General features: G+C 40.9%; 1 protein-coding gene across 1 annotated transcript in view; it reads right to left on the bottom strand.

The window, feature by feature from the left end:
* Positions 1-1049: 1049 nt before the first annotated feature.
* TUSC3 (tumor suppressor candidate 3) overlaps positions 1050-12381 on the bottom strand; it is a 114316-nt gene continuing 102984 nt past the window's right edge. The window contains exon 10 of the mRNA XM_045821385.1: positions 1050-9224. Within this exon, the coding sequence (XP_045677341.1) occupies positions 9209-9224 (16 nt within the window). The 3' untranslated portion in view covers positions 1050-9208. The remainder of the gene's footprint in view (positions 9225-12381) is intronic.

Raw genomic sequence — 12381 nt, 5'->3', positions numbered from 1 at the left:
CCAATGGTAAAAATTGATTTGAAATTCTAGTGCAGTGATACTACACTTTAATACTTCTTAAACACTAACTCATGATAATACAGAGGTTAAACACTGTGTTGAAACAAATGTAAATAACTATACATGGGCAAGTAAGCACTCTAAATCATGCATTTTGAGAGATGGTAGGATTGAACTTTGAGAAGAGCATATTGACAAATACAGTGTTGCAAAGATGCTTCAAAAATAGTTATTACCTAGGTGTCAAGCAACAGCCTTCTCTCCCAGGAACGGTAGGCTGTGTGCTCACATTTTTAGGATATTCATCCTTTCATAATGGGAACTAAAAATATGCTAAATACAGAAATACCTTCTTCCCTGAGGGGCCGTAGAAAAAAAAGTGTAGCTACATGATCAGAAATAAAAATCAGGCACCATAACTTTTAAAAATGTAAAGTAAGGGAAAAGCTTGTCTTATTACCAGCAAAAAAGCTGCCGACATCTAAGCAACCGCCAGTTACGACCTTTGAGGCTACCACCCTGGCAGAGCGGTCAGCTAGAAAGAAGCGTTTCACCATTCAGAAACCACTATGCACTCGAAAAGCAGGGAGTTGGGTAAACGCATCTTTTCTTTATTGGAAAAACTATACTCTAAAACTTAAGAATTGAAAATCCATCAATGAACCTCATTTCCCATCATTTGCGTCCTTTTCCTGCTTTGGTTTATCTCGCTTTCCGCCCATTTTCTCTTGCTTCCCACACTGCTCAGCCTCTCTATTGCTACAGAAAAGCACAGCCCAGCAGGAAAAAGGCACATTCAGGGGCCATGCCTCCCTTCTTCAAAGGGTTGAAAAGTTGCCTTCCACCGCTGTAGATATGTATATGTACCTCCGTATGTATGGATCTGTAAACCTACACACTTTGTCGTGATGCACCTAATTAGACTCCACGAGTCCAGATGATTGGGCAAGTCTTCTTCAATATCAGTTGTAGTGTGCCACAGTATTTTAAGTAGCTTTATGTATAATTTCTTGGTGGTGGTGGTTGTGGTAAAATAAATACAAAATGTATCACTTTAACCATTTTATTCAATGTAATTCAACAACATTAAGTGCATTCACAATGTTATACAACAATCAATAAGACCTCGTTCCAGAATATTTTCGTCACCACAAACCCATGAAGTCCTCCCTTCTCATCCTCCTCCACTGAAGCTTCTGGCAACCACTCATCTGCTTTCTAGCTCTATGGATTTCCTTACTTGGCCATTTCATACAAATGTAATCCTACCATATGAAGCCTTTTTGTCTGGCTCCTTTCACTGAGCACAGTGTTTTCCAGGCTCACATGTGCTGTGACATCTATCAGCAAGGTACTTCACGTCTCCCCTCATCAGCCGATGGTCATCTGAGTTGTCCCACCTGCTGGTGGTGATGAATGGCACTGCTATGTACATTTAAGCGTATGTTTTGTTTGACCACCTGTGTTTGGTTCTTTGGGATATATTTACCTAGGAGTGGAATTGCTGGGTCATATGGTAATTACATGTTTAATTCATTGAGACAGGAAAAACAATGAAACTGTCTTCAAAGCAGTTTATTCATTTGATATTCCCACAAACAGTTTGTCTAAGAGTTCCTTTTCCCCCGACATCCTGGTCAACACTTGTTATTTTCCTTTTTAAATTATGGCCCTTCTGGGGGCATGAAGCCCTTCTGGGGGTACCTCAGAGAGATTTTGATGATCATTTCCCTAATAACTAACGACGCTGAACACCTTTTCATGTGATGGCCATTTGTGTATCTTTGCTGTAGTCTCTACTCAAGTCCTGTGCCCACTGTATTCGTCTTCCAGTCTACTATAACAAAGCACCACAGATAGGATGACATGCGACAGAAATATACAGTCACAATGTTTTGGAGGCTAGAAGTCCAAAATCAAGGTGCTGGCAGGGCCATGCCCCCTCTGAAATCTTCATGGGAATCCTTCCTTGCCTTTTCCTAGATGCTGGTGTTTTTCTGGCAGTCTTTGGTGTTCCATAGCCTGCATTATAGATACATCATGCCAATCCTCTCTTCAGATGGGCTCTTCCCTGTCTGTCCCGTGTGGCTATATTTGTATAAGGGACACAGGTCATATGGGATTTGGGCCTACCTCATTCCAGCATGACCTCATCTGAACTAATCACACTGGCAACAACTCTATTTCCAAATAAGCCATCCTGAGGTGCTGGTATCAGGACTTTAACATACCTTCTTGGGGGGTGGGGGGTGGTGGGAATACAATTCCAGCCATTACAATCATTTTTAAATCAAGACTTTGTCTTTTTGTGGATGATTTGTACAACTGGTTCTATTCTGGACATTAGGTCCTTGTCATGTTTGATTGACAAGTATCTTCTCTATGGGATGTCGTTCCTCTCTTGATAACGTCCTTTGATGTACAAGTTTTTAATCCCAATGAAGTCAAATTTATTTTCTTTTGCTGCTTATGTTTCTGGTGTCATATCTAAGAAACAATTACAAAATCCAAGGTCATGAAGAATTATGCATGTTTTCTTCCATTAATCTATGTATTTATCCTTATGCCAGTACTTATATTGGATACCTTGTAGTTGTTAGTACCAATGTTTCTTCACTGTAGAACTGTAGCAAGTTTTAAAATTAGGATGTGTGAGCCTTCCAAATTTGGTCCTCTTTTTCAATATTCTCACTCTTCAGGGCCCCTTCCTATTCCATCCTCCTCTCTCCTGGTTTGCAAGATTTCTGCTGAGAAATCTACTTATCGCCTTATGGAGTTCCCTGTATGAGTTTCATTTGCTGCCTTCAAAAATGTCTCAATTTTTGAGTTTTGTAATATTGTATCTGAATAAAGACCTCTTCAGGTTGAATCTGAGGAGTTAAAAGCTTCATGAACTTAGATATCCAAATTGCTTCTAAATTTGGGAAATTTTCAGTAATTATTTCTTTAAATGAGCTTTCTGCCTCTATTTCTCCTTCTGAAATGTCCATAATTTGTTTTCCTTGATAGTTCCATAATCCACAGACTTTCTTCATGTTTTTTTTTAATGACTACATAATTTGAGAAGATTCATCTTTGAGTTCAGATTCTTCTTCATCTAGTCTGTTGTGGACACTCTCTACTCCACTTTTATTCATCCATTCATTGTATTCTTCTACTCCACAGTTTAGGTTTAGTTCTTTATTTCTCTCTGTTGAACTTCTTATCTGTCCATGTATTGTTTTCCTGACTTCACTGAGTTGCCTATTTCTGTTCTTTTGTACCTCTTTGAATTTCCTTAAAGCAATTATTTTGATTCTTTGTCAGGCAATTTAAAATCCATTAGAAAGTAGTTTTCTTTCACATCATGTTTCCTGCTATTTTGTATCCCATGGAGTCTTGTTGCCGTTTTGCGTCTGAAGCTATGTTTACATCCTCTATTGAGTGGCTTGGAGAAATACTTTAACTCAGCCCTGTTGAGGGTTCTTAGGCTATCGCACTTTTTCTGTGAATGCACCTGCTCCACACTTATCCCTCCCTCTTGAGGGTGGTATTGAGATTTTTCACCTTCTCTCAGTCCAGCAAAGCCAGGCTGTCTGCTGGGAGCCCTACATTCGCTTTCCCTAGGGCCATGCCCTGGAATGCACATGATCGTGTGCTTCCTTCCAATGCTGTAGTCAGGCCAGCTCCGTCCCCAGCTCACCAGCTCTCTAAAAAGAGGCAGCTGGCCGGTGGGTGTCACATGAGCGGGGCATGCGGTGCGTTGGCGGTTGCATGCAGTACAGCTGGGAAAACTGGTGAGGCGTCCCAGCAGCGGATGAGCAGGCCTGCTCGCGGAGTCTGTGGCTTCGTTAGTGAGATCTGTGTCTTTCTGACTCCTAAGTTCTATCCACTCAGCTTTCGGCCTCTCCCCACCCCTTAGCCTCACAGACCCCTTCAGTGTTTTGGGTGAGGCAAGAAAAATGGGGCTTCTTTGGCAGTGTCCTGTACGGTTTTGGAAGCCGGACACTCACTTGTTACTTCACTCTCACCTTCCCCTCTGGGAGAAAATGTGGGACTAGGGTGTTCCTCACGGCCATGAACTATGCTGCACAGTGAGGGAGGTGACAAAGGCAAAGTGACACTGTTCTTCTTACCCTCTTCAATGCATTCAGTTTTGAATTTTAGTTTCTAATGTTCTGGAAGCTTTTTCCTGTTGGGGAGTGACGGTAGAAACGCCTATTCCACCATCTCGTTGGCGTCATCCTCTTTATTTCTCCACGTGGCTCTGAGTTCTTGTCTAGGGCCCTTTCATTTCGGCCTGAGTAACTTTCTTAGCATCTATTGTAGGCAGGTTTACTAGCAACTATGTCCTTATGCTTTCGTTTGGGAGGGTCTTAATCAATCCTCCATATTTTACGGATGGTCTTGCCAGATACAGGATTCTTGGCTGACAGTTACTCGGCACTTTAAAATAGCCTCCCTGCATAATGAAGTCAGATACTGATGGCACTGAGGACTCGTTTACGTGTCAAATGACTTCTCTCTGGCTGCTTTAAAGTCCTTATCTTTCACCAGTTCCATTATAATTTGCCTCCGTGTAGAGATCTTCCACGTTATACTACCTGGAGTTTGTGAGCTTCTTGCACATTAGATTCATGTCTTTTTTCAAATACTCAGACATTATTTCTCCAAACATTCTTCCTGTCCTTGTCTCTCTCTCCTTCACTCTGGGAATCCCATTGCTGCATGTTAGTGCGCTTATGGCATACGACTGGTCTCTGAGGCTCTCTGCTCATTCTTCATTTTCTGTTCTCTCCTCAGACCACACCAGCCCAATCGACCTCGCTTCACGTTCTCTGATTCATTCTTTTGCCTCTTCTGCTCTTGAGTACCTTTAGTGAAATTTTCATTTCTATGGTACTGTTCAACTTCAGAATTTGTATGTGACTCCTTTATAATTCCTATTTCTTTATTAACACCCTGTATTTGGCGAGAATTGTCTGTTTCCTTTAGTTCTTTGTCTATGGTTTCCTTCAGCTCCTTGAGTATATTAAATATGGTCAAGCTGTTTATTAAGTCCACTGTCTATGCTTCCTCAAGAAGAGTTTCTGTTCATTTCTCTTTCCTGTGAATGGGTGACATTTTGTTTCTTTGAATCCCTCTTTGTATATTGCTCCTTTTTATTTAAACTGGCCATTCTGAATATTGTGGCAACTTTGGAAATTGAATTCTCCTCTCTCCAGAGTTAGTTTTTGTTGCTTGTTATGGGTTGTGGTCATTTAGTGACTCTTCGACTCCTTGTGAAAACTGTATTATTTGTCATGTGTAATCTATAAAGTCCCCACAGCATTAGTTTAGTGGGCACCCAGTGGTTTGACAGAACTTTCCTTAAATGCCTGGATACAAAAAGAACAATAAAACGAAAGAAAACACTCTCCCGGTCTTCACCGACTGGCTCAGTGTGGAGCACTCCTTCAACACTTGTCCACGGCGTTTACACCATCGCCCCAGCCTTCACTTCCTGTGTGCGCTGCGTGTAAAGGTCAGCAAGGCGGTAAAAGCTGAGGGTCTTCTCAGGTCTTTCTGAGCGTGCACCTTGCCCTGGGTGTGGGCATGTCCTTCTAGATTCCTTAGAACACGTGGGAGCTTTCCAAAGCCCTTACGCCCCAAAGCATTTCACTCCACAGCTTTCCTCCCAGGTCTCAGTCTCCTGTTTGTCCCGACTTCTACCTTCTGCCCTGGGCAGCAGCGTGCCCCTTCATTTACCTTTCGGTGTTTTAGAGAAACACCCCTCTGCACAGCCACTTTCCCATCCTCCTGAGTCAGGTGAGACAAAGGCAGGCCCCGCACATCAGTCCCACTGGGCATCTCCAGGCAGGTCAGGACAGACAGGATTCCAGGGGCGCGAGGTCATCCCGCTCCCTCTGGACCACACACCCACATCAGGGATACAGACTGCCAGTTTCCAAAGCCTCTGCTGCCCGGGGGCAGGGGATGGAAAAGGAGTTAGATAAAATGCCATTAGGCTGCACTACTGGGTGTCAGTCACCTTCTGTGGCTGAAGCATTCACCTGGTCGCTGTAAACTTTGAATTATTTTCCACACTTTCAACAATTTATTCTGACAGTTTTGGCTAGGATTTTTTCCCTCCTAGTATTTGTATGGTGGGAGTCCCTATAGTTCCTCACTCTACCATTTTCATGGACATATATGCATAATTTACATATACCAACATTTAGGTGAATATGACATTTTTCCTATTATAGTCTGAAGTGTGTGATGCTTTATTAAAACTGTATAAATACTTAGAACTCTCTAGTTACATAAACATCCGTATATATTTCAGGCATTTAAAGATTAATAAAAGGAGTATACAAAATTCCTATGTTAGATGCTCATGAATTAAATAAGATACTTTAGGGGCTGATATGCACACACTAGTATCCTCTGAGTGTGATTAGCTACTATGTTACCCTTTTCTTACTATTAGAAAAAAATTCTATAAGCTATATTATTGGTCTGACCAAGTACAGCTTCTTGTTGGAGAATGAAAAACACTGTTTTCACATTTTAAATTTAATGAGCTCTGTGGACTGGGAGGAACATTAAGTCTCAAAGAACTCATTCGAATGCTTTGTCTCTAGATACTCTAGCTAATGTGTTCACCCCTATCACGAGTCCTTCTTAAAACAATGTTTAATGTCCCCGATCGCAAACAGTATGTCATGCCTTAATCAGAATATCTACTCCCTTCATGCAGCTTAGGATGGTTCCCATAATAGCAAGAAATACTCGTCAATCTCTATGGTGACAAAATCTAATCTCTCCAAATCACCACCCTGGCTCACAAGGGGCATTACTTTACACGCAGAAGAAAATTACGGTAAACATACGACACTGCTGGCTTGCTCACGTGAACACCCAACGCGAGGACAGTGTGCTGCGCAAAACACAACCCGTTACTGATCAGATGTTGGTGTAAAACGAAACTCCTTTTGATGGGAGTTTACATTAGGACTTTCCTCTCCAACTTAGTAGAAAAGTAAATATTTTAAACATATAATCAGTTTTTAAGGGAGTCTTGAATATAGTGAATCTGATTGAAAAGTGACTTTGGAGAGGATATGACATCACATATAAATTAATTTTTCAATTTAAACTGGCAAAAGTGAAGATGTCATACATACATCACGAGATTTTGCACATTACATTCTGAAACTGACTGACTACATACAGATAAGCCCACAATTTTTTCTGGAGTTTTGCCCACAGAACTTACCAATAACTAATCTGGAGGCAGTTCATTTCCCTCTGGAATCACTTCCCTAATGTAACTACTATTGCCTATAAAGAGTCAATAGCTTTTTAAACTATAGAATTCTGAAAACATTGTTTTGATAGTGGCAGATATTTAATGTTCAGAGGAAATTATATCATTTAGGCTAGAAACGTCTTCCTAATATGGAATAGGGAAGTTCCTTTTCCCTGGGTCATGGTATCTGAGGACTGACTCTGCTCATGATCATACACTAGTAAGCTTTATAGGGAGAGTAAATGTGTGTTAATATCACTTAGTCAATTGCATACTAACTGGAAGATACAACTTTGAGCTTTAAGAGGACAAACACAAGTGATTATAATTGATAAATATATGCTTAATCATTTGTAGGATTTGGCCCCAAACTCCAATGGCAATGTCTGTTCTGAATGAACTTTAGGGCATGGGGAAAGACTCCATGGATTAAGATTTATGGGTCAAATGCTACCTAGGCGACAGGCATTAAACAAATGACTATGATCACTCATTGCTCTTCCATAAATGCCATTCCAATACTAAATATTAATTCTTGAATAGGAACTAGGGAAAATCATGATTTTTAATAACAGGTTTGGAGATAGAGAAGTTTAACATAGTTCCGAATTTTCAGTAGCCTTCCCTGTTGAGTATCATTGTGTTTGGAAAGAGAGGTCCCATCCGCTAGCCCACACGTTTCCCTGGGACGGAGCACCCTCTGCCGGGTGGGCCTTCCCAGTGGCCGCTCCTTACTGAATTCCGCAGGTCAGGGCAAGTGCAGTGGGCGCACACTGGCTGCTCTTTGAGGATACCGCCACCGAAGTTGTTCCTGGTCTAGCATTTGGATCCTAGTGAGAATTAGGTAACAAAGCTTTGGGAGGAAAAACAAAAAGCTTACTGAGCTGACTGTTTCTTGTTCCTTCTTTGGGTAGCACCACAGGAATGAAAATTAGGGTTTGAGAGCGTAAAGGCCTAGCTACGAGCTCTGTTTTTTAATTCTTTTTGGCGATCAGCTTGTAAATACTTGTATGTCAGACAAAATTTACATTTCCTGTCTAATTTACAGAACTGTTGAGAAGAAGAAAACATATGTGAAGGTGCTTTATAAACAGAAACAGGATGTGCCAACATCATAATGGTCACTCCCACATTTGGTGCTCAAAAAGGCTTCGCTGAGTCACTCGCTCGTATTAGGAATGGCAAGCTGCTTCCGTACAACACCGGGAGAAAATGGCCTTGGCGAGCTAGTTTGGGGGGTGACAAGCCTGGGTTCCTGGGTGGCACTTCCAAAGCTGGAGAGGAATTGACTCCCAGGACCGGGGCACGGCTTCCACTGCCTGATGCCTCTGAAGCACATTGACGAGTCACGTTTGCTTTAGCTTTATAAACTGGGAAGAATCTCCCTTTCCCTGGGGAGGCATCCAAGTCGCAGGTGCTATTTATCCAGCATCCTGTCCTATACACCTTTATGGAGTTACTATTTATAAGAACAAAACACTACATGACCATACACACCCTTTACATTGAAACCGCAATAAATACAATTTCTGAGAACATGACATAGTTTCATGCATATACACTACCTCTGTACAGCCCTAGGAATTTAACATACATTTCTTAGTTTTCCCTTACTAACACTGTGGTTTTCTTTACTAGTAAGTGAACAGTTCTAAAGCAGAAATTGATACACTGTCATTTATTTCAGTCCTACAGCACACACTGAATATGATACGCTTGAAAACACATTGTTGCCTTTGTTCTTTCCAGTGATAACATTAAATTTCACCATCCATTTCTATAAATTAAATTACTAGGAAATCTCACATTTAAAAAATTATACAAGAATAAGCTAGAATATCACAATCTACATGGGAATGAACTGAAGAATTCATAGTATGTCACGGACACTTTATCTTCATGGTAAACTTTCACTGCATGGAAATCCCATTGGCTTCATTTAATTAAAAAGCTGAAAAAAAGAATTATATAGGTGCAAGTGAGAAAAACACAATATGCTGGTTTTTTCCATTCTAAATTAGTACCAATATAACAAAAAAATGTCATAATTAAATTCATCTCATTCTAATATTCATGTCCAGGTAATTTTTCTGAGCTGGTTCCTGTGATGGGGTTAGGCTTGGGTTGAGTACAGGCCAGGGTGGGCAAAGATGCTGCTAAGAACCTGAACCTGTGGCGGCGGAGTCTGGGTAAGGCACCCTCGTGCGCGGCTCTCCTGGCCGGCCGGACCGAGGGCTAGACCGGCACTTGTGCTGTCAGCGGGGCAGAAACCACGGGAGGGCATTACAATAAACACCGTAAAGCGGGTAACTGCTATGTCCTAAAGAAAATATTTTTCTCATTCAATTTATAATTCAGTTATTTAATATAACCACTTGATCGTTTGTATTAAATTAATAATTTCATTATATTGAAAAACCACAAAGTATGTATAAAAGTCATAATAAAAGTTTCACCAGATTCTGATGAAACAACACACACAGATACTTGTACATACAGAAATAAAAGTAAAAGAACTATTTTTCTTTTTGAACTTCCCCAAGCAAAGCTTTAATACAGAACAGAGAGGTTTTGTTCTGTATCTGTACCTTTCCACCAACACACGGCAATTTAAGTCTTGACAACGTAACTTTGTAGGACAATCAAGAGACAAACCAACTTTCAACTAAATATTAAAACAAAAATGAAAGTAATGGTTAACAGAGTTGGAACGCTACGTAGTTAGTGAATGTAGTATTGGGGTGTTTAAGTGAGAACATCCCAGGCATGAACTGCTTGGTCTTTCCGAACCTCGGCTTCCGCAGTAGTGAGAGAATGCTTGGTTCAGGAGATCTCCCAAGCTCTTCCCAGGGCTACTGTTTACCATCTTGGTGGTACTGTGTGCTAATGGTAAATATGTACTCTAAAATAACGTTATTATAAAATGTGATACATATTTGTTATATATTCAAAATATGCAATGCAACAAAGTATGCAATGCAAACTGAAACAACCGTGTACCTGTGTCTGAGGAGGAATCATTAAAAGACAGAAGTCACGCGCTGAGATGCAGAAGCAACAAGACGCTGCTTCAAGGCAGGCCCTGACTGTGGGCGCAGCCATCTCCACGCCAAGACCAGCAGTGAGTGAACTTCACCAAGAGCATCAAGCTCCAGTTGCTGTTCAATCCCCAAATCCCCAGCAACACTGGCAGCACAGCAGCTAGATCCGGGACGTGTAAAGGAACTTTTTTCTGTCTTTTCAGTAATAAGCTGGCCCAGAAGATAAAGCTAACTGAAGAATAAGGGATCATGAAAAAAGAAAACTTGATCATAAAATATTTTAAACTGTAACTAAAATAGGAAAAACTATAACTTAAAGAAACGGAGAATTTGTGATTTTTTTTTTAAAGCCTGGTCTGATCATTTCAAAGCAATGGAGCAATAAAGATCACCTTTTATCATTGCTAAAAATATTACCAAGATAAAAGCAAAAATAGTAATATGACCCTTCATGATTTTATACTTCCTAACTTTTTTGGGTGCTGGAAAGGTTAAAAAGGTTCTATGAGTTTTAGATGTTGCTACATTTAGAAAGTAAAAGGATCTTTGTAATTTCTTATTGAAATAGCCTGAACTGCTTAGCTGCCATGTTCATGCTAGGGGTCTTTCCAAACTGAAATACTTAATTATTTTTTATAAAGCGGTTACAAAATCTTTTGTTTACATTTTATTATGAAAAAACCAAATATGTACTTAGTCTTGAACTCACCCTTTTATTAATCATCCTATAATAAAATGATAAATCCAACAGAGCACTTCTTACTCTTCCATTTAAAATAATCTTTTCTCATAAACAGAGGTATGAAAACTTCTCAACAAGTGTTTGTTCAAGACATTGGGAAGACTTGACTCACAAAAATGTCTAAAATGCTTTGTTCGTTAAGATGTTGTTTAGCAGAGTGTGAAACACTATTCTCTAGGCAATGATTCAGTAGCTCCTGCTTGACGTCCGTCTCCATTACAGCAATATTAAATGTCCAACGGGCACTCCATTACGAACGTTTTATCCTGACTCCATCACTCAGGAGAACAGTCTCTTGTTTCTATCAGGGTCTGACACACATTTTTTCATCTTTGCACATTTACTTGTCTAGTAGTTTTGATGTATAATCTAACAGGTCTCATAGATTTACGCTGCTAACAGTGTTCAGGTACTGTCTTTCTTAACAACATAACACAAATCATAAAACACAACACAATGCTTTGCTTTCATACTTAAAAACTGTCAAGAACACTGAAAACTGACTACATTCCTCTTATCTGGAAAGCGCTCTTTAGCAGTGCAGTCTGTTTCATCAGAGAGACGCTACCTTGGGTGCCGCTGCCACCTTCGGTCTGGACTCCTGCCCACCCTGTCAAGACCTCATTATCAGCTTCGGTCTGGACTCCTCCCCACCCGCTGTCACGATCTCATTACAGTTCAGGACAGAGAGCGATGCGCAACACTGACTGATGACTGGCGTATTCTGAAGTGAGTAGGGGCACGGTCAAGTTGGACTTGGGCAGCAATGCAAGATGGAAGCTACTTGGCAGGGGCAGTGAATTGAACACGGGGAGATCAAACAGCAGTCCAAAGCCAGCCAAAGGTGCTCAGAAACTCCCCCTTCTGGCCTAAAAGGGCTGCAATGATCCCCTTCTAGTTTGCAGAGCTTCCTAATTGCTCCCAGTACATCTGGAAGGCAGAGGGGCACTGTGTATACAAAGAAGGAATGGAACGGGGTCTCCAAACGCTGCTTTTTTTAAGTCCGGCTCTCTCCTAATTCCACCCCACAAGAGCAAACATTCAGGATTTAGATAAAAGTGTCACCCTTGATTTGCTGAGGAGTGCTATTCTGGAAGTTCATTAGCAAGGTTATTATTTTAAATTCAAAGTAAGTTCTTCTAGAGAACATAATTTAAGCGATAGTTCTTTTCTCAAATTCAGATCTAAAACAGTTCATTTCGATCAGTATCCAACAGAGCCTTACTGGGCATCGACCTGTACCAGAGCACTGTGCACAGAAGGGTGTTGCAGAAAATGGAATGAATGAAACTCATGGCCCATAATGCCTCTGTGCCAGAGGGGAG

This window comes from Phyllostomus hastatus, unplaced genomic scaffold, assembly GCF_019186645.2.
Source record: "Phyllostomus hastatus isolate PE091 unplaced genomic scaffold, TTU_PhHast_1.1 phas_scaffold_46, whole genome shotgun sequence".
In the NCBI taxonomy this organism is placed as follows: domain Eukaryota; kingdom Metazoa; phylum Chordata; class Mammalia; order Chiroptera; family Phyllostomidae; genus Phyllostomus; species Phyllostomus hastatus.
The sequence above is the reverse complement of the archived record's forward strand: the minus strand, read 5'-3'. Positions and strand labels throughout refer to the sequence as shown.